Here is a 21,852-nt window from a genome sequence, read left to right on the forward strand (position 1 = left end):
CAAGAGGGACGCAAGCTGGGAGGAAAGGGGGAGTCGAGGAGGCGGCGGCGGCGCTGGAGGGCTCCTCTCGGGGACCGGCCGACCCGGGGAGCGAGGATATCGCTCCGCACCACTCTTCCGCCTGCCGCCAAGCCGTCCCTTCTCGCTATGTCCCAGAGCAGGCATCGCGCCGCGGCCCCGCCGCTGGAGCGCGAGGACAGCGGGACCTTCAGGTCAGCGCCCGAATAGTCGGGGCCGAGCCCGGCAGGGCCGGGAGCGGTGGGCACGAGAGGCGGGGCGGAGGAGCCCGCTTTCCAGCGGCATTCTGGGTAAAGCCCCTTCCCGTTGCTCTCGCCCCCGCGGCTGCAGGCGGACCCGGGGGCACTCGGCTCCGCCCTCTCGGCCGTGCGCGGGCTGGGGTCTGCGGCCTGGCCCCGCCCCTCTTGCGGCCTCGGGCTGCGCGCGGGGTGGGCGGAGGTGGCGCGCCGCCGCTACCCGTGAGAGGGGTTATGTGGGCTTGGTCCTGGGAGACCGCAGGGAATACCTCCTACCCGCTTTCAAGTTATCTCCCGAAAGCCCTCTTTCACCCTGCCGGTTGCCCGCTGCAGCAGGGCCGGGAGACTGGGGCGCTTCGCCATCTCTGGCGCTGGCCGCAGGGGAGGTTCGGCGCCTCCTGCATCAGTGTTGGTGGCAGTCAAAACTAGCCTCTGTATGCTTCTGCTTCCCTCCCCGCTTTGGCATGCAAAGCACACCTTTTTCTGGTTTTTGCAGTTTGGGGAAGATGATTACAGCTAAGCCAGGGAAAACACCAATTCAGGTATTACACGAATACGGCATGAAGACCAAGAACATCCCGGTTTATGAATGTGAAAGATCGGATGTGCAAATACACGTACCCACTTTCACCTTCAGAGTAACCGTTGGTGACATAACCTGCACAGGTCTGTATGCACAGTTAACCCCATGATCGTGTGGGTTGGCCAGCAAACCTTGGTATTGTTTTTCAGTTCGGAAAAGTGACCTTTTTACCAGGGACAGCTGTAAGGAGCAGACTCTTGAAACTGAGACCTCTCATCTCAGGTCATGGGGACTTTCCAACTTCATCTGATTCTCTCCCTAATTTTCTCTTCTTCAGATACCAAGAGAAGCTCAGAAACATACCCTAGGATCTTCCTAGGGTTCTTTCAAGAATTAGGGAGAAGCAGGAAAGGTTCTTGGAGCGACCATAGCTGGATCAGTAGGTGCTGACAAGTTTTATAGTGTCATAGAGTATAGAAGATGCCAGGAGCCATGAGTCCAGAATTTTCTGAGCCTCTCCCCTCTTTGTATGGACTCCCCTGGCACTTTGGGCCCATTGTACCACCCTTGATTCTGTATCCAAGCAAAATGAGGAAGACGGTGCAAATACCATATTTCATAGCACCGTCTAGTTCCTGACACTGTACGGGTTTTAGTAAGATGTCATGTCCTTTTTTTTTTTTTTAAGATTTTATTTATTTATTTGACAGAGAGACATAGTGAGAGAGGAAATACAAGCAGGGGGAGTGGGAGAGGGAGAGAAGCAGGCTTCCCGCTGAGCAGGGAGCCCGATGTCGGGCTCGATCCCAGGATCCTGGGATCAGGACCCGAGCTGAAGGCAGATGCTTAACGACTGAGCCACCCAGGTGCCCCTGTCATCTCCTTTTTTATATGTGAGGAAAGAGGTTCAGAGAAATTACCAGTTGACATGCCCAAAGTCACATAGCGATGAAGTTTCAGAGTTCAGACTCCCCTTATGGGCTGTGAGCTTGAACAAATGATAACTAAAGTTGCCATTTGTAAATGTAGGCATTTTGTTTCTTATGTATCTATTTAATTGCAAACAAAAAATAATACTAAATTTAAATCGGAAGAACGCCAAGAAAACAATTCAACAGGAAGGTTGGAGTTGCACCATCTGGTAATCTAAAGGCATCGATCGTTTGTTTAGGCCCCTGAAAATCTGGAGCCCGCTATTTTCTTTGAAATGACTTTAAGAAAATGTTGAGGCTTTTTTATCTAGATGAGGCAGTTGGATTGTAGGTGCTAGCTGGAAGTCTCCTCATGATGAACCACGGGATCTTTGCATTACTCCTTTAACAGGTCTGTTTTTAAATTTTCAGTGAAAACTTAAGAAAAGAAATAGTCCTTTTCCCTTCGATATGTGTTGGGCCAGGGATTAACAACCTATGGCCACTAACCGTTCTGCTTGGGCCCCTGCTCTCCTCACACTGCCCCGTCTTCCTATGCAAGTTTATGTGCCTCCACAGCTTCAGGGGCTACCTAAAGGCCGAATATCCTGAAATCTCTGTCTTCATTCAGCCCAGGTCCGGTTATGGAACTGTCTGTCAACCTGTGCTTGCTGGGCATCTTCACTTGGATGACCCAAAGGCACCTCAGTCTCTTGTCCCAGACTGACTCCATCTCTCTTCCCTCAAGTCTGTCTCCCCTGCATTCCCTAGCTCACTAAAGGCACCACCATCACCTATTGGATCACACTAGAAAGTTGGGTTTCATTTTCCTGACTCCTCCTTCTCCCTCTGCCTCTTGCCCACTCTTCCACCAAGTCTTACTTCTTAAGCAGCTCTGGCATCTGCCTGCTTCCCTTGTCTCCCCGCTGCTGCTGTCTGGGCCACCGATGTCTTGCACTTGGACCGCGGCGGTCGTCTCGCTGCTGCTCTCTCAGCCTCCAGTCTCGGGCTGTCCATTCCCCGGATGACCCTGGCATTCAGATCTGTTCGTGTGCTTCTTGCTCTTCAAATCCGTTCGGTGGTTTGCCCATCACCCTCTGGTTAAATACAGATTTCTTGATAGGACTTAACGGCCGTGCTTCTCGAAACGTGATCAGCAGCATTACTATCACCTGAGCACTTGCTGTAAACGCTCTGGAATATCAGGCCCCATGCCAGACCTGCGGGACCAGAGTATGCATTTTAACAAAATTCCCAGGCAATTCCTGTGCACATTAAAGTTTGAGAAGCACAAATTTAGAAGACTGTTCTTGGACCTCTCTCCCTACCCTCGCAATCGTGTAGCCTTTTATCGTTTCCTTAAGCTCCCACCTCCCCAGCCGCTCGGGGCTCTTGAGAGCAGCATGCTGGTGTTGCCTCTGAGCCCCGGCAAGGGCTCTTTTCTTCGCCTAGAATGCTCTTCTCAACCCCCAGCTCTCGTCACCTTACTAGCTTTTACTAGTCTTTTCTGTCTTCATTCAGTTATCTCTTCCTTCTTGAAACCTTTCTGAATTATTACCAAGAGGAGGGGAGCTGTCCCTCCAGCCTGCACTTAGGCTAGTTCTAACACATACGACTATATTTCAGATGCCTCTTTACAGACAAAATCCTGCACTAGGCTGTGCGCTCTTTAAGGGTGGGGATTCTGTTTCATACTCCCCAGTGTCCCTAAGTCCCTAGGTTAGTGGATAAAGGTGTATGGTTTGTATGTCCTGACATTTGAGGGTTACAGTTGAAATTTATTCCATTATTCTGTTCCTTTCCTCCCACACCAGAGAAATGGATATCAGCACTCTGGTACCACTTTTGAAAGGTTCTCAGCACCTAGCTTGAACTCAGAAAGCAAAAGATTGAATTTACCATTTAACAGGTGTGATGGCTTACTGAAATTAGGCTGCAGTTTCAGTGATGAGTCAGACCTGTCCCCTGCCACCCTGTTAGCTACTTCGGTAAGGGATATAGATTGTATGGAAGACACGGAACATCATCTCTCACACTCCCTATATAAACCTTCTCCCACTGCACCCAACATGTAGCCAGGACTGCTTAGCCAAACAGAGGGGATTAATGCAGTATAGGATGGACTATTGGAATAAAATTGTGCCCATTTTGCTGTCAAACAGTGTTGATATAAGCGGCTCCCTTAGAGGAGACTTCTTGCTACAGCATTTCCTTTATCTCTAGGAATAAGGAAGAGTAAAATACTAAGTTGCATTTTTTTTTTCAGAAAGTATGACATGGTCTACTTTATTACCATTTTATGTAATAAATATACACAAGGATTTTTTAATATAGGTGTACGTAGAATTAGATATGTAAAATTTAAAATTATGGGTTTTTAATGTATGTATTTCATGGGAATATTTTGTTACAGTATGTAGTATATATTTTTATTAACTATGTGTGTGTGTAAATATATATATATAAACTGTAGTGACTTTGTGTTGTATTATGCAAATGTCTATGCAACCCTCACATTTTCATTTCTTTCTTAACTTTAATTCAGGTGAAGGTACAAGTAAGAAGCTGGCGAAACATAGAGCTGCAGAGGCTGCCATAAACATTTTGAAAGCCAATGCAAGTATTTGGTGAGCTAAATTTCTTTGTATTCTGCAGCTCAAAAATATCATGGCTGAGGTAAGATTGAAAGTTTGAACACGCTCACAAAAGCAACAAAGTGAACAGTTGTTAGTACCTGGCTCTAAAATTTTATTTCCTTATGAAAACCTGTCATCCCTTAAAGACAACTTTATCCTTAAGAAATTCAATCCAGCAATTAACTGTTAAATGAAAGCTCTCAGGAACTAGGATTTTTTTCCCCCTCAGTGGGATGCAACAGTAGAAGACCCCAGTTTTTCTGGCAAATATCTTCCTGTGTTAAGAGTGTAATAATTTCTACACTACATAAAATAAGTTATGAAGTGGAAAAAGATCAGTGGAAAATACTCTTTGGAAGATTCTAATTTGGAAGGAGACGAAGAGATTTCCTTTTATTATACAATGTATACCAAAATACAAGATGTTAAGTGGGATGTTAAGTCTTGATGGGATTTTTTCAAAATAAGTTGGTTGTCACTTTAGGTGCTTTTGGAGAGTATTGGTCCTGGAGCATCTCATGTATTCTAGAGTGATGTCCTTTGGTTTCTAATGGACACACTGGAGCATGCTGAGCCTTTAAGTTCTTCTCCTTCCTGCACTCAGTTATTCCTAAAGTACAGTCTGGTGTACCTGCTCAGAGTTGACAGCAGAGGCCCGGGGGAATTTAGGAGAGGTTTTTCTCCAGCTTCAAAACTTTTGGTCTAGCACGTACTTAGGTTCTCATGCAGTGCTCCTCCCCTTTCTAAGCCCTTCCAAACCATTCGAGTAGTTTAGAATGAAGCATTGACAAGCTTTGACTCTCACAAAATGGTGCTTGATTCCCTGGGATCCTATGTTATAGCTGATTTATGCTGGCTTTGTAGACATGCCAGAAGACATGGCAGGTATTGGATTCTCCCCTCGCCGGTGGTGACCAGGCTATTTCTGTGCAGCCCAAAGGTCAACCCAAAGTGTGGAGTGTATTTGTAGAAATGAACATACAGAGTGTCCTTTCTGCACATGGGCACTTCACTTTGTCAGCAAAAAAGGCTAACAGACTTTACTATATATTTGTGCTTCTTGACAGATAAGATGGGAATTACTAAGCTGTAATCAGGTCTAAAGTGGCCTCATTTAATACAGAGACTTTCTCACTTCTCCATCACAATTATTTGGGTAGCTTCGGCGTGCATCATTGTAAGTGAATATTCCTATCTCATCAGCCTCCATAAAGCTTGACATTCTGGCAGGTGGAAAAGCAACCTGAAGAAGTGGCAATAACTGAACCTCTTTGGTCATGGAAGAAATGAATCTTCAGTCGCCTAGGTGGTAGTAACCTTGAACGTAGCTTTACTCAGTGCTAGACACTCATCGCCTAACTAACTAGTAATTTCAAACTAGTTAGGAGACATTATTCTCTTTTTCCCTAATCATAGTCACCATATTGCCAGAACCAGATTCATGCAGGCCATACATATAAATCTTAGGAGGATTATTCTAGCTTAGAACAGATGATAGATCAGACAGATTTGTCTTCCATAGTTATTTGAGTGAAAAAACAACTTTATAATCTGTATCATTCCCATTACCAGGCTAAATTTCCCAATTATTAGGCTTCCCTTTTTGTGTCATTGTAATAGTAGTATGCTTTATTTAAATACATTTTTATTGAGCACCTATTATATGCACAGTCCTGTAAGGCTTACGGAGGTAAGTAATACATAGGCTCTGTCATCAAGGATTTTACATCTGAACGCAGGAGTGGTGTGGTGAGGGATGGACAAATTACATGTATTTGCAAGAGTATATAACTTATGGTAAAATAATTTGCGTAAGAAAGGGTCAACCTAAACGGTAATAATGGTTCAAAGGAGGGAGAAATTATGTTACATTAGCGTAATAGGATAGGTTTCTTAGAGAAAGTGGCATATGAGCTAGACCGTGGACAGGGGATAGGTCACATTCTCATAGAGGAGGTGGGGTAGAAGGCTATTCTGTGGAGAACAGCAGAGGCATAGAGGATTAAATAAGAAATGCTTGTCATTTATTTAATAGTGTGGGGGAAATTATTTTGTTTTATAACATTTTAAAAAAATGTTTAGCTTTGCAGTTCCTGACCCCTTAATGCCTGACCCTTCTAAGCAACCAAAGAACCAGCTTAACCCTATTGGTTCATTACAGGTAAGTCACACGGTTTTTCCTTACATAACATTATGTCTATTGAAGAAAGATGTCATAAATTGATAATATGACAAGGGCTGAAACAAGGAATAAATATTTTAAAGATAAGTTGGTATAATATTTTATTTTCCCAGTTATGATCATTAGCTATTACAGCACTAACTTGAAATTATTTTCCTATTTATTTACGTTTTGGATTTTCTTCCATATACAGTATCTGCCTTTGGTTTGTGGAATTCTCATTTGAGATCAACAGGACCCCAGTGCACATGGGTAGAGTGTTTTATACTTTAAGAATATTTCTTGCCACTCTTGTGACAACCTCTTTCTACTTCTGTTGACACAGAAGATTTTATAAAGAACCCAAATCGGGTAACCTACCTCAAGAAAGGGGAAATAGTCTATTTGCTTATTCTACCAAAAAAAAAAAAAATCAGCTTTGAATTTCTGCAGGCAGAATATCCTTCTTGCGGATTATCCATGTGCTCTGTTGGACAGCTACCCTCCCCATTCTCCAGCCCGTCCTTTGGTCCCTTTCTTGCTGTCTTTTTCTTGAGTTTTCTTCCCCTGATCTTTCCTCAGCTTTGTCCAAGTCTGTTAGCTGCCTTCGCTCATCTGCTCTTGTTGCAGTGCAGTAGTTAGCCAGCTGTGGGCAGGAAGTCTGCAACTAAGGCAGAGGCTTTAGGAACTGATGACCCTGAGACCTATAGATGTTCCCCAAGAGGGCCATAGTAGCTCCTCTTTCTCTTTGAGCTCTTTGATATTTGCTCACTATGGCTTAATGGAAGAACACCATTCCTATCCTAGCAGTAAACTGCTTCAGTTTTGGTATTGTGGGCTTGCAAGATATAAAATGCAGGAATATTTATGGGGAATATAAGGCCTTCCCCCATTTTTCCATTGCAGAAGATCATTATTCTTTTCAAAAACATAAATGGAAATGGGATCAAAATCATGAAAGGGTGTCATTTATGTGATTAAGCCATTGCATAGTAGAAATTACTACTAAAGCCTCATCTCGATTTTCTAGGAGTTGGCTATTCATCATGGCTGGAGACTTCCTGAGTATACCCTTTCCCAAGAGGGAGGACCTGCGCATAAGAGAGAATATACCACAATTTGTAGGCTAGAGTCATTTATGGAAACTGGTAGTTATTTCCTTTTAATCTCATACAACTGAAGACATTTTAAATATTTTCAGATGATGAATGACCATAGAAAGTTCTGTTGTGATTTCCTTTCAAATATTTCTGGGGAGAAAAACTGATACATTCCTATTCTACTGTCTCTTTCTGCAGTTGAATTTAAGTGTAAATATTTGGCTTAAGAATACTTATGCTTCTTAATTTGATATTTTTAAAAATCATGGAAAAGCCTGTTAATGGAAAGAAGTAAATAATTGACTTTACACAGCATGCATTGATGTGTTAGTGACTTAAAAATCATTTTAGAGGGACGCCTGGGTGGCTCAGTCCTTAAGCGTCTGCCTTCGGCTCAGGTCATGATCCCAGGGTCCTGGGATCGAGCCCCGCATCGGGCTCTGTGCTCAGTGGGAAGCCTGCTTCTCCCTCTCCCACTCCCCCTGCTTGTGTTCCCTCTCTCGCTGTGTCTCTCTCTGTCAAATAAATAAGATTTTTTAAAAAAAAAGTCATTTTAGAAAAAAGCAGTAAATCTCTTGGAAGTTTCAACAGCTGTTCTAGAAGATTGGAGGACTAGAGGAAGATCACATTTGAAAACAAGATGATAAGAGACTAGGAGGCAAAAAAATAGCATGCGATAAAAATAAAGTAGAAATTATCCCTTTGAATGATAGCAACGTCCATGTTGTAAGGGCCAGAAACGATGGGAAAAAAATCCCTTAATAGAGTACTAAGTCAGGGTCCCTATTGTAATTTCTCTATCGTGTTACTGTCATTCTTAAAATGGCACGGAATGGAATTGGTTAGATGCCTGTTTCAAGTAATAAGCAACCGTTTGCCCTGAGAGGCAGTGCGGGCCAATGCCGAAAGCCCTGGACCAGAAGTGAGAACCCCAGCTTCCATTCTTTTTTTAAAGATTTTATTTATTTATTTATTTGAGAGAAAGAGAGCACGCACGGTGTGGGGCGGGGAGAGGGAGAAGCAGGCTCCTCATTGATCAAGGAGCCCAACATGGGGTTAGATCCCAGGACCCTGAAATCATGACCTGAGCCAATGCAGGCAGAAGCTTAACCAACCGACCAAGCCACCCGGGCGCCCCACCTAATGTCCATTCTTGATGCACCTTGATTTGCGAGGGTAGGCAAATTACTTAATCTCTCTAGGCCTCAGTTTTTAAATCTGTAAAACAAAAAGCATGGAAGTAGATGATACTTATGGTGTCTTTCAACTGCAGGATCTCCTGTGCCCTTCTTATCCATGTTAAAGAAAAATTCCGCATAGTTGTCAGTTTATAGAAGATTGTAAGCAAGACGTAGACCTCAAAAGATAAGAGCTGTAATTCAAATGTACCTTGATAAATTTGAATACTTGGTCAGAATTAAACCAAAAATGATTCATTAAAGCTAGGCATAGGGAAATATACCTGTTAAAAACAGAAAGTATAACTATTACAGATAAAATGCCAAAGAAAAGAATTGCCTTCATAAATGTAAGAATTAATAGTTGTATCGGGGCTCCTGGGTGGTGCAGTTGGTTAAGCACCCAACTCTTGGTTTTGGCTCGGGTCGTGATCTCAGGGTTGTAAGATCGAGCCCTGCATAAGTCTCTGTGCTCAGCATGGAGTCTGCTTGGGACTCTCCCTCCCTCTCCCTCTGCCCCTCCTCCCACCACTCATGTGCGGTCTTTTTTCCGCTCTCTAAAATAAATAAATCTTTAAAAAAAAAATTAATAGTTGTATGAAGCACAATAAGCAAAGATGTCAGATCAGCAAAAGAATAATATATAAAAATCATGAAATTGTTCTCTGATCAAAAAATCATACTTTATACATGTGATTATTCTCTGTGGACACTAATTTCTTTTCTAAACCTACCATTTCTTTCTTTTTTATTTAGGAAAGGGGGCATCAAAAAAACAAGCCAAGAGAAATGCTGCTGAGAAATTCCTTGCCAAATTCAGTAATATTTCTCCAGAGAACCACATTTCTTTAGTGAGTAATGATCAAGACACCTATGATGACAATGTGATTAAGCATCTCTTGCTCTAGGATACTTCCCTAGAGTCCTTGTCGTATGGACACTTGAGTTTTAATTTTTAAAAATCTTTTCACTGTTCAGATGTACATGACCCCAATTTTAGCTGTCACAAGGGTGACCAGGGAAGAGGGCATGGGAGACACATTCAAATTCAGAATCACATGATGGAATCTGAAGAGGATAAGCCATAGTGCCATTTTTGCCTTCACACTGACAGTGCATTCATTCATGTACACACTCAGCAAACATTTCGTGATCTCATACTGTGTGCCAGACCTTGCGCCAGGTTCTGTGCATACCGTGAATTAGATAGTCTCTCCCACTGGGGAGTTTGTAGCCTCCTGAAAGAGAAAAGAACCCGACAGACTGGTCCTTTCAGAGAGGGCTTGGCAACATAAAAGGATCCAACCAAGACTGGGGATTTCAGGAAGACTTCTTGGAGGAGGCAATATCTAAGCCAACACCTGCAGGATGAGAACAGAGGAAAAGAATTCCAGAGCACCTACAAAGACCAAGAGTAAAATATTAGCTGTCATCTGGGAACCGTAAATAGTTTGGCGTGGCCAGAGCAGAGGGTTGGAGGAGGGTGTCTCGGACAATGAGGCAAGAAAGGCAAAGAGGGATTAAGTCTGGAAGGGACGACTGTAGTCAGAGAGATTGAACTTTATCCTGAGGGTGGAGCAAAACCACTAAAGAATTTTAATCTGGTAAGGAGAGGCTTAGAAGGGAGTGACTGGCTGCCCTATGGGGATTGAAGAGTTTTAGACTTAGAGACCTGTAGGCTGTTGTTACAGAAAATGGATGAGGAATGATGGTGGCCGTCGACACGGTCAGTTTAAAAATTATTTCGAAAACTGGGGTGAATAGGGCATGGTAATTGATTTGGATGTGGGGAGTAAGGAAAAAGGAGAAAGCAAATATTTTTCCATTGGCAACTCAGTAGACGGTGGTACCATTCAGTAATATGAGGAACACAGAAGGTGAGTGGGACTTGACGGAGAGAAGATAATGAGTTAATATCTACAGTGAGTAGGATATATTGAATCTGAAGTGTTTGTAGAATATGTTAAGATACTGAGTAGGCAGCTGGGCAAACAGATACAGAGCGTAAGAGATTGAGCTATACATGACATATTATTTGAGATTATGATATTCATAGATAGGTACATCTCGTGGTACATTATCTGAGGATTTATTAGGTGGGGAATGAGAAGTGAGGACTATAGCAGTGTCCTAGTTGATGATAATAAAGGGCTCATTCTGTAGGAAAAAAAAAAAATCAAAGACTATACACAAAGTAACATAATTTTGGTTTTACCTTCTTAATAGAAAAACATAAACGTTGCATTCACGTCTTTTAAAATTGGATCAGAGATGACACCAAAATCACAAAGCACAAATAGGTTTATAAGTGGTTTCATAGGTGAATTCTGTTAAATCTTCAAGGAAGAAGTAATTTCCAATGCTATTTAAATTCTTCCAGGCAATACATATATACGTAGGGCAGGCTTCTAAATTTATTTTTCAAAACCAACATAACACTAACACCAAAACCTGACAATAGCAAATCGCAATGGAAAAAATTATGGATTAATCTCCCTTATAGTGAAACACCTTAATAAAATATCTAGTACAACAGTAAAAGAATAATGTACCATAGATAAGTTGGGCTTATTTCAAGAATGCAAGGATATATCTGTTGCAATTCAGGAATGCAAAGATAGGTTCTGTAAATCTGTTACTATAATTAATCACCTTAATGGGTCAAAGGAGAAAAACAGTCAATGGATGCCAAAAAGATATTTGGCAATCATTGATAAACACTTTTAAAATATCCCTGTTGTTTTGAGACACAGAACAGATGAACATAGGGGAAGGGAAGGAAAAGTAAAGTCAGATGCAAATAGAGAGGGGGACTCCCGGGTGGCTCAGTCAGTTAAGCGTCTGCCTTCAGCTCAGGTCATGATCCCAGGGTCCTGGGATTGATTTCCGCATCCGGCTCCTTGCTCAGCTGGGAGCCTACTTCTCCCTCTGCCTGCCGTTCCCCCTGCTCGTGGCGTGCTCACATGCTCTCTCCCTCTGACAAATAAATAAAATCTTAAAAAAAAGAAAGAAAATAGGGAGGCAAACCATAAGAAATGCTTAATTCTAGGCAACAGGGTTGCTGGAGGGGAGGTAGGTGAGGGGATGGGGTATCTGGGTGATGGGCATTAAGGAGGGCACTTGATATAATGAGCACTGGGTGTTATATACAACGGATGAATCACTAAATTCTACCCTTGAAACTAATAGTACACTATATGTTAAATAAATTGAATTTAAGTAAAGAATTAAAAAAGGAGATAAAAATGATCATTAACTACAAATATGACTGTGTCCCTGTAAAGCCCTGTAAAAGAAAAACTGCTAGAATAAGAGAATTCATCAAGGTAACTGATCATAAAATTAATATATAAAACCAATAGCTTTTTCATATTTAGGATTATGAAGGTAACCACTAGAATAATTAAAGAAGAAAGTCAAAAATTGCTTCTGGAAAGGGGACTGAATGTAGGGATGGAATGAGGCTCAGGATTGTTGCTTTTATAATTCTGTACTCCTTGACTTTTTGTGGTGTTATATTAACAAAATTTATGAAGTTCGGTAACATTGATACTTTTATAGCGAAATAGAAATCTGTCCTAAAAAAGTATACTAGGAAAAAAAAACCAATAGTTTTTCCGTTTACAAATACTAAGAGGTAGAATGAAAAAGATCTCATTTTCAAGAATAGAAAAGAGGCTAATGTGCTGGGGAATAAACTTAAAATGTGCAGACCCATGTGGAAAAAATTTCAAAACTGCTGAGGGATTTAACAGAAATTGAATTAATGTAAAACGACCTATTTTCAATAGGAAGACTCAATATTGTAAAATATATAAAAAAGTAATGTAGTCTCACTCAAAATCTACCAGAATTCATCTTGGATCTCAATACAGCTTTACCAAGTTTATCTGGAAAAATAAACTCTCCAGAATAGCCAAGAAAACTGAAAAGGAAGAGTGCAGGAGGTGGGATTATGCCTACCGGAGAATAAAACCTACTCTAAATCTCTAGTATTGAAACACGTACTGGTACAGGGATAGACGGGGGACAGAGATAGATAATAATCCCCATAGGAGCAGAGTATATGACAATAGTGAGACTTCAGATCAGTGGGCAAAAGGATGGATTATTCAATAAATAGTGTAGACACAAAGCCACATTTATGGGGGGGGTGGAGGGGAAGATGTATCTATCTGTGTGTGTGTGACATATTTAGGTTGCTCCCTTACTCCTTAAAATAAATCAAAAATTTGAACATAAGAATTGAAACCAAGGGCGCCTGGGTGGCTCAGTCGTTAAGCGTCTGCCTTCGGCTCAGGTCATGATCCCAGGGTCCTGGGATCGAGCCCCACATCGGGCTCCCTGCTCTGCGGGAAGCCTGCTTCTCCCTCTCCCACTCCCCCTGCTTGTGTTCCCTCTCTCGCTGTGTCTCTCTCTCTCAAATAAATGAATGAAATCTTTAAAAAAAAAAAAAAATCAGCTCCATTCATGGAAATTAAAGAGATACTATTTTCACCTTTTAGATTGATGAAACCTACTAAGTTTGATAGTCCCAGGTGTTGGCGAGGGTATCAGAAAACAAGCACCCGCCTAGACTGTTGATGGTAGTATAAATTGGTTTAGAAATCAGTCTGGAAGTATTTTATCAAAATTAAAAGCATACATGCTCTTTGACTCAGTTCTACTTCTAGAAATTATTCTACAGATAAAGTCATCCAAGTGCAAAAGAGTTTTATTGTGGGCGCCTGGGTGGCTCAGATGGTTGGGCGTCTGCCTTCGGCTCAGGTCATGATCCCAGAGTGCTGGGATCGAGTCCCGCATCGGGCTCCCTGCTCGGCGGGGAGTCTGCTTCTCCCTCTGACCCTCTTCCCTCTCGTCTCTCTCTCTCTCTCTCTCTCTCTCTCTCTCCCCCCCTGACTTTCATGAATAAATAAATAAAACTTAAAAAAAATTTTTTTTTTAAATTTAATTTATTTATTTCAGAGAGAGAAAACACGAGAGGGAAGAGGGTCAGAGGGAGAAGCAGACTCCCCGCCGAGCAGGGAGCCCGATGCGGGACTCGATCCCGGGACTCCGGGATCATGACCTGAGCCGAAGGCAGTCGCTTAACCAACTGAGCCACCCAGGCACCCAAAAAAAATTAAAAAAAAAAAAGGGTTTTATTGTAACATTGTTAGTAAAACCAAGAAATCAGAAATAACCCAAAAGCCATAATTGAAAACTGGTAAGATAAATATAGTACCTATATGTGCATTGATATGAGGAAAATAATATAGAAGAATAAGCTATCATTTTTGTTTAAAAAGAAGATTATGGGGGCGCCTGGCTGGCTCCGTCAGTAGAGCATATGACTCTTGATCTCAGGATCCTGAGTTCAAGCCCCACGTGGGGTGTGGAGCTACAAAGAGAGAGGGAAGGAGGGAAGAAGATAGAAGTAAAAAGTAAAATAAAAAGATTGTGTGTGTGTGTGTTTGAATTTAGAATTATAGAAGGTTATTGAAGAAATAGTTTTAACAGTAAGTACCTTTTGGAAGTGAAATGTCTTCTGGGAAGGAGTGATAAGGAAAAGAGACTATTCATTATATATTTGTTATTGAAACTACTCTATCAATGAATTATAATTTTTTAAAGCTTTTATTTATTTATTTATTTGACAGAGACACAGCAAGAGAGGGAACACAAGCAGGGGGAGTGGGAGAGGGAGAAGCAGGCTTCCCGCGGAGCAGGAAGCCTGATGCGGGGCTCGATCCCAGGACCCTGGGACCATGACCTGAGCTGAAGGCAGACACCCAATGACTGAGTCACCCAGCCACCCCTTGAATTATAATTTAAAAAAAATTTTTTTTTGAAGTTCCAACCAAGGAATACAAAATTCTGTTTAGCAAACTTTGTAGATTCTTAATTCTTGTGATCTTTTTTTGAAAATCCCTTAACCTCCATCAGTCTCATTAATAAATAAGACTATGGATACGTTGCCCTACTTCAGAGGGTGGTTGGTTGTTTTTTGTTTTTGTGGGGCTTTTTGACATAATATATGAGGCAATTTGGGAAAAATGAACTAACATGGAAATGTAAAGCATTCTAAGAACAGAGGTGGAAAGGGAAGGATATGGGGAGAATAAAGAAAAGAGGCAAAGGAGGAAATTCTGTTGGGTTCTGGGAAAAGTCTGGTAAGAACTTTATGACCTCCTGCCATTCATTTGAACAACTTGTTCTTCTCAAACCTAACTTGTACATTGCACCTTTTCTACAGTTGCTTTGTCTTCTGCTTCACAGCTGTCAGAGTGATTGGTTGGTATTTAATAACAAGAAATCATAAAGATAAAATCGTTTTATATTTTAATTTGTAAATTGCTCCATTAGGCAGATTCAGTTATTTGCAGGTTTGTTTATACTGCTCTTAAATATCTTCTACATCTTTTTTTAAATATACATCTGAACGTGGCCATCAGAAAATTTGAGAGACCTTTGTCCCATACAAAAGTATTTTTAAATACTTCCAGTATATTAGTGCATATGCTGCTTCTTTCTCTGACGTCGCGGTGTTTGTTAAATGTGTGCTTATTAGTGTTATCTCATTTAAAATGGGAAAGTTAACCAAGTGGTATTCATTTAAACATGCTTTATAGAGTATTAAATGTGAGCGCCTAATACTTTTAATTATATCATAGCATTAGAACTCAGTCTGAGTTACGAGTCTTAATCTTCATCTCTGTTTTTCAGACAAATGTAGTAGGACATTCTTTAGGATGTACTTGGCATTCCTTGAGGAATTCTCCTGGTGAAAAGATCAACTTACTGAAAAGGAGCCTCCTCAGTATTCCAAATACAGATTACATCCAGCTGCTTAGTGAAATCGCCAAGGAACAAGGTTTTAATATAACATATTTGGATATAGGTATGATTTTTTTTCTTTGGCTTACCTCAAAACCTGTTTTTAAAATGTATTTCAGAAACAAAGCCTGTATTACAATTTATGTCACTCACCAGGGATACTGAAATGGTGTGTGTGTGTGTGTGTGTGTATGTATATACTTCTCACACGCATATATATTCATATATATAAAATTAGAGCAGTTCTATTTATCACTGATATGTCCCATTCTTAATAATAATAGCTAACATCTGTATAGTTATAATAATAATAAAAAACAGCAGCTAATATTTATTGTTTTGATTATAGACCAGGCCCTGTTTTAAGGATATTACAGAGTTCAGCTCACTGAATTCTCAAACTAATCCTGTGAAGTTAGGTCTATTATCCTTACATGTGAGGAAAGGAAGGAAGGCACAGAGAGGTTCAGAAACTTGCCTGAGATGATGTAGCTGGTTAGCGGTAGAGTCGGATCAGGGGAGGTGTCCCTGCAGATACAGTGTCTGTTAAACTAGCCCTGATGGAGAGCTTGACAAATAAAAAGGCAGCCATGTTTCTAGAGCAAGCACTAAGTTTGTGGGGGCCAGACCCCTTCTCTCCACTTTGTCACTGTTTGCCAATTGAAGGAGATCAGTGGGGACAGGTACTTTAGACCGTCATTCCATCCCGCTGTCCTCGTCTATATCTCCTCTAGCCCTGAGTCATTTAGGTAGACAAATGTGGATAGATTAGAAAGCAAGTCACTTTGGATTTTAATTTGCTTTTTAAAGCTGACGTGCGTGCATGCATGCGTGTGTGTGTGTAGTATGTGTGCACGCACACAAGTGTTTGGTGTCTTGATTTAACATCAGTGTAATTTGTGAAGAATTTGATATCCTTTGTTCCATCCTCAGTGAGCTGTGGGGACCCAGCTGAAAGGAGCTGCCAGCTCTGGTGTGTAGGTGTTTAAAGAATTTCTGATTTTTCTCTGCTACTTGAGAATTGACTGATGGGTCGAGTACAATGTTTTAATGTACTGAAAATGAGGCCGAACCAGGAATTTAGTACAGACACCTGGTCAGAAGAGGTGGCTGACGGAAGACCATTCATTCAGTAAATAGTTATTAAAGTACCCACACTTTTTTAGGTGTTTAAGACACAGATGAATAAGCCATGTCATGAATAGGACTATGGATGGTTGGATCTGGGAAAAGAAGGAAACTTGAGATGGCTTTTGAGATTATGAATTAATGATGCCTTTGAAATGCATCTTACCAATTTTAAGAACTAAGTTCTTCTAAATATAGAACAGTCTAAAAACCACAGCTAATTCGGCTAACTTCTGTGCCATTACCTTCAAAAGAACCTAGACATCCTCCAAAACAAAAAAGATATAGAAGTGGCCAACAAGCTCACAAACAGATGCTCACTATTCTTAGTCATCAGGGAAATGCAAATCAAAACCACAGTGAAGTACCAATTCATACCCACTGGGATTACTGTGAAGAAGAAAATAGAAGATAACAAATGTTGGCAAAGACGTAGAGAAGTTGTAGCCCTCCCACACTGCTGGTGGAATATAAAATGGTTCAGCCACTGTGGAAAATGGGAGCTTTGCAGCTCCTCAAATGAGTTACCGTATGACCTAGCAACTCTACCACCAGGTATATCAAAACAATTGTAAACTGGTATTCAAACAAATACCCACATGTTCACAGTAGTACTATTCACAATAGTTAAAAAGATGGAAACAGCCCAAATGTCCATCAACGGATGAATGGTTAAATCAGTTGTGGTATATATGTGCAATTAAATATTCAGCCATGAAAAGAAATGAAGTTCTGATACATGCTACAACATGGATTAACCTCAAAAACATACTAAGTGAAAGGCAAGACACAAAAGGGTCATATTATATACCATTTAAATGAAATGTCCAGAATAATTTACTCCATAGATTGGTGGTTGCCAGAGGGGCTTCGGGGTAGGGGAGATGGGGAGCAACTTTTTTATGTGTATGGTGTTTCTTCTTGGGAAAATGAAATGATGAGAATGTTTTGTAACTAGATAGAGATGGCAGTTGCCTAACATTGTGAATGTACGAAATATATTACTCAATAGTTCACTTTAATACGTTGAGATTATGTTATATGAATTTTACCTCAATTTAAAAGGGAAAAAAAAAAAGCTCGATGACAGAACTAGAAAGCCTCTTCACACATTAAAACACCTCCACTGTATCTGGAGGTTTCCTATTATATTGACTCTAGCAGAATAACATTGAATCGTGGCCACTTTTAACAAATTGTAACTCATCTGTTTCTACCTCTTTCCTTTGTGTCATCTAACCATCTTTAGTGACAGTGATTCATCAGTTGATGAGAAGAACATTTGTTTCCTGAGCGTAGGTACCGTATATACAACATGGAACTAGACTGTCTGCACAGATGTAGAATGAACGAACGTGAAGGCAAAAGAGAGGTCTTGCCCTGAGCCATGTATTTCCTGGTTCAGACATCTCCTGACGGTAACCCTAGACTTCATAGTGAAAAACACCCTCTCTCCAGTGCTCTAGCCGATGGTCTTTTTCCCTCTAAAAAAAGTTGGCTACAGTTCAGTTTGCAAACACTGCTCAACTAGCCACATTAGAATGGCCTTGGGAAGCTTTAAAAAAGAAAATGTAAGAATCTGGCTCCTCCCACCGCCAACCCTGCGTTTCTGTCTGAGCAAGCTGGAGTGAGGCCAGGGCACCTGCATTTACGTTCCCTCAGGTGGTTAGGAAGCACAGCTGTGTTTGAGAACAACTAGTGCTGAGCAGTTGTGTTTTGGTTTTTGTTTGGAGAAGAATGATAAAGATGGTGAGGGAGTGGAGTAGTATACCATAGATTTATACTGTAGTAAAGACTGTAGGAAGGAAGACTGTAGTAAAAACCTGTTTTCATGAAGGATCTGCTTTCTCTACACTTGGCATTAACTACCATGTTTGAACGTGTCATTACAGAAGAACTGAGCGCCAATGGCCAGTATCAGTGTCTGGCCGAACTCTCCACCAGTCCCATCACAGTCTGTCACGGCTCCGGGATCTCCTGCGGCAATGCACAGAGTGAGGCAGCTCACAACGCTCTGCAGTATCTAAAGATAATAGCAGAAAGAAAGTGAGCCCGAAGCAACCCCAAAAGCCCTCGGTAGCACATAAGAAATCCCCCTTCAGCCCTTTCCGAGTAAAACATTTACTACACTTGAGTTTGTGTGGTGTTTCTAAATTTCTTCATAGCTTCCATCAACACTCCAGGTTTAATGATCTCCTAGTAGTTATTAAGCTCTTTTTAATGGCTTCAACTTTGTATTGGTATACTGTATTTATAAACTTTGTACCATAAGCAGAGTGTAGCACCCAGGTTACAATGCCATGTACATACAGGGAAGAAACTGCATGTTCGTCACTGATGATGAAGATGAAGATGTCAAAGAAACAACACTGCTAGCAACAGTCGTTCTTACTGGTGCTTAACCTCTTTGCGCAAGGCTTTGTACAGGGAATTCGAAGGAAGCCCCTTAGAGTTGGGAGGAACACGCTAACAAGCGTTTATTGAATGTGATTATTGAATTTCAGGGAACATGATTGGTCTGCTGTGCATTTGAATCCATGTAATAAAGAGCTGTTGTTGTAACAGGTTCCACTCGTTTTATTAAAGCATTACTGACCTGACCATGGCCCCTTCTTTGTAGCCATTCTTGGGAGTGACATGATGTGGATGCTCTGTTACTTACCTATATCTAGTGTACTTCTCAAAGTCAAAGTTGAAAAAACACCCACGGTCTAAGCAAAAACGTACAAATAATGTATATGTGATGAGTCCCTTCTGTATTTTCTCCAAACAAATGCAACATTGTCTATTTCTTTGACATAACCACTCGTGTGGGAGTTAGCAGTTGAAAAAGCATTAGTAAAATTACAAAAACAAAACTTCCCAGTACACTTCAGTTACAAGAGTGTTTCAAGCAAAGCAATGAGTGATTGAAAGGAGATCAGCCTCAGGAGCAAATTTTAATTTTGCCTTTTATGTTTCCATCTATCATCAGTGGTCCCTCTGCCAGCACCAGTGGATACGGCTACTCTTACAGATTAGATGGAAGTCTCAGGCCTATTTTCAGAACTCAGGGAAAGCTTCAGAGAGCAAGAGAGCTCTAAATGATAAAGGCAGGTTTTGACTATCTCAAGGGTTAATCCAGCAGAAGTATACAAGTATTTTTCTGTCTGGGGAAAAAAAAAATCATACCTGAGTGGAATCCTTTGAGAAGAATAAAACATGATAAAGGAAAACCAATGCATGTAACTTCTAAAGAGCACATAGTTTCACATTATCAGCTGTATATGTCAATTAAATCATGGAATTTTAGGCTCTGTTTTTGATAAGGTTAAGGACTACACAGACTAGAAACAAAGTTTAGGCATAAACAGGAGCTCATAGGTCACTGGACCGATCTTAGGTTTTTAGGAATGCTCTGGAATAAAGAAAGGGCACAGTGAGCTTTAGAGATGACAGACTTCTGCACAGTAAAATGCTGACTTCAGAAAGGATACTTGGAGGAAAAATTTCATAAGGCATTGGAAGAAGAGATCCCAGTGGGGGAAAGGACAATATAATTCAGTTCGAAACAGTACTGATGAAATGAGCATCTGAGTCTAAGGTGCCCAGAAGTCCCACTCTTCCTGCTGCCTAGGTTTTCCCTGCTTCTGGCTCTGGAGGAAACATGCATTTTTATTTCTTTTTAATATTTATTTATTGGAGTGAGCGCACAAGTGGGAAGGAGGGGGAGAAGTAGACTCCCAGTGGAGCAGGGAGCCCGATGCGGAACTCGATCCCAGGACCCTGGGATCATGACCTGAGCTGAAGGCAGACGCTCAACCGACTGAGCCACCCAGGTGCCCCGGAAACATGCATTTTTAAAAGATACTCTTCAAATGTCACCTCTGTTGGAACTTTCGAGGGTGTTAGGTACACCAGCAGGGGGTGATCTTTAATAGCATTTCGTTCACCCCTTTGCTAAGGCTTTTGACCTGTCAAATAGGTCTTACCTGTTAACCACATGATGTGAATTTTTCCAAATAGGCTTTGGACAGGCAATTCTGCCACAACCATCCTTATGGCATCAGTTCTAACCTGTGATAGGCATCAAGTGATGAATAAATGATAAAGATAGCAACAGCCCAATATGATGGTAATATGAATTCAGTAAATGACGAACACGGATGTGCCCAGTGCTCTAACAGGCTTCTGGGATACAGTATTGACCAACATTACATTATGTGAGAAAGACCCCCTCCCCTGCTCTCAGGGAGGGTTGTGGTCCGCCACACAGTTTCCTCTCCAGTACTGGGCTTGTTTCGCCTGCCTGGGGAGCGCTGCTGGCAGACCCCCCTCAGCTGTCAGATCTCTGACTCAGAGAATCACCTCACCCAGTGTCACACTCCCTTCCCAGCAGCCAGCATTTGCATTCAAAGTGTGGTCCCCTTGTCCATCTGGGGACAATCTGAAAGGCCATCCAGCTTCAGAGGTCCCGTCCCCCCAGGGTCAGCTGAGGCCTTCTTGAGATTACATCATAGCCCATATTCTCCCTCTGCCCAATGGAGCTTCCTTTCCTTCCACATGTGGCAATCCCAAGAGCACCCCCTAATAAACTGCCTACCTACCAGTCTCTATCCCAGAATCTGCTTTCCAAGGAACCCAACCTACGACACTTGTACCAGAAGCACTACAAGAAAGCAGATACTAGAACTGGAATTTGGAGGGGTTCTTCTGCCACTTGGCTTACCAGAGGAGACAACCACCCTCCCCCCTGGTGGTAGTTGGGACACAGATGTCCCCTTGCACGCAACATGATGGTGCACCGTAAACAGTTTGACCAGTACTGAACTAGGATAGGGTGCCAGTGGTGGGCACGATGTATCAGACAGTTGAGAAATATGAAGTGAAACAGTAAGGACAATAGAATTGACTGTTAGTGCTAAGCTCAAATGACGTCCTGGGAAAAGATAACAAAAGAAAGAATGATTAATTGGCAATTAAATGAAGAATTTTAAGACAGAGGCAGCAGAGTATTAAACTAAGGGTGAGGCCTTTGTAAGCATGGATCCCTGTGTAACTGACTATACAAGTCACACATCCGTGGCCCCAGCTATCAGCCCTGGCAAGTCATTTAGACGGTGAAATGAGTCACTTCATTCAAGGGTGATCACATCCCCTTCCTTT

At 41.6% G+C, this 21,852-nt stretch overlaps 1 protein-coding gene across 3 annotated transcripts; it reads left to right on the forward strand.

Moving 5' to 3' along the window:
- PRKRA (protein activator of interferon induced protein kinase EIF2AK2) lies at nucleotides 1-19,301 on the forward strand. Of its 3 annotated transcripts, XM_073881866.1 has the most exons (10): nucleotides 1-212; nucleotides 751-920; nucleotides 4,234-4,315; nucleotides 6,407-6,485; nucleotides 7,516-7,633; nucleotides 9,520-9,614; nucleotides 15,469-15,643; nucleotides 16,513-16,552; nucleotides 17,957-18,006; nucleotides 18,600-19,301. In XM_073881866.1, exons 1-10 carry the CDS (start codon nucleotides 148-150, stop codon nucleotides 18,755-18,757), a joined length of 1,032 nt encoding a protein of 343 aa, XP_073737967.1. In that variant the 5' UTR covers nucleotides 1-147; the 3' UTR covers nucleotides 18,758-19,301. The 3 variants fall into 3 exon arrangements, with proteins under 3 accessions (XP_073737967.1, XP_073737971.1, XP_025705126.1); XM_073881870.1 differs by lacking the exon at nucleotides 16,513-16,552 and having other exon boundaries at nucleotides 18,600-18,726; XM_025849341.2 differs by lacking the exons at nucleotides 16,513-16,552; nucleotides 17,957-18,006.
- Nucleotides 19,302-21,852: the final 2,551 nt, after the last annotated feature.

Source organism: Callorhinus ursinus, unplaced genomic scaffold (assembly GCF_003265705.2).
Source record: "Callorhinus ursinus isolate GAN/ISIS: 27379988/994484 unplaced genomic scaffold, GSC_fseal_2.0 scaffold2, whole genome shotgun sequence".
In the NCBI taxonomy this organism is placed as follows: Eukaryota; Metazoa; Chordata; class Mammalia; order Carnivora; family Otariidae; genus Callorhinus; species Callorhinus ursinus.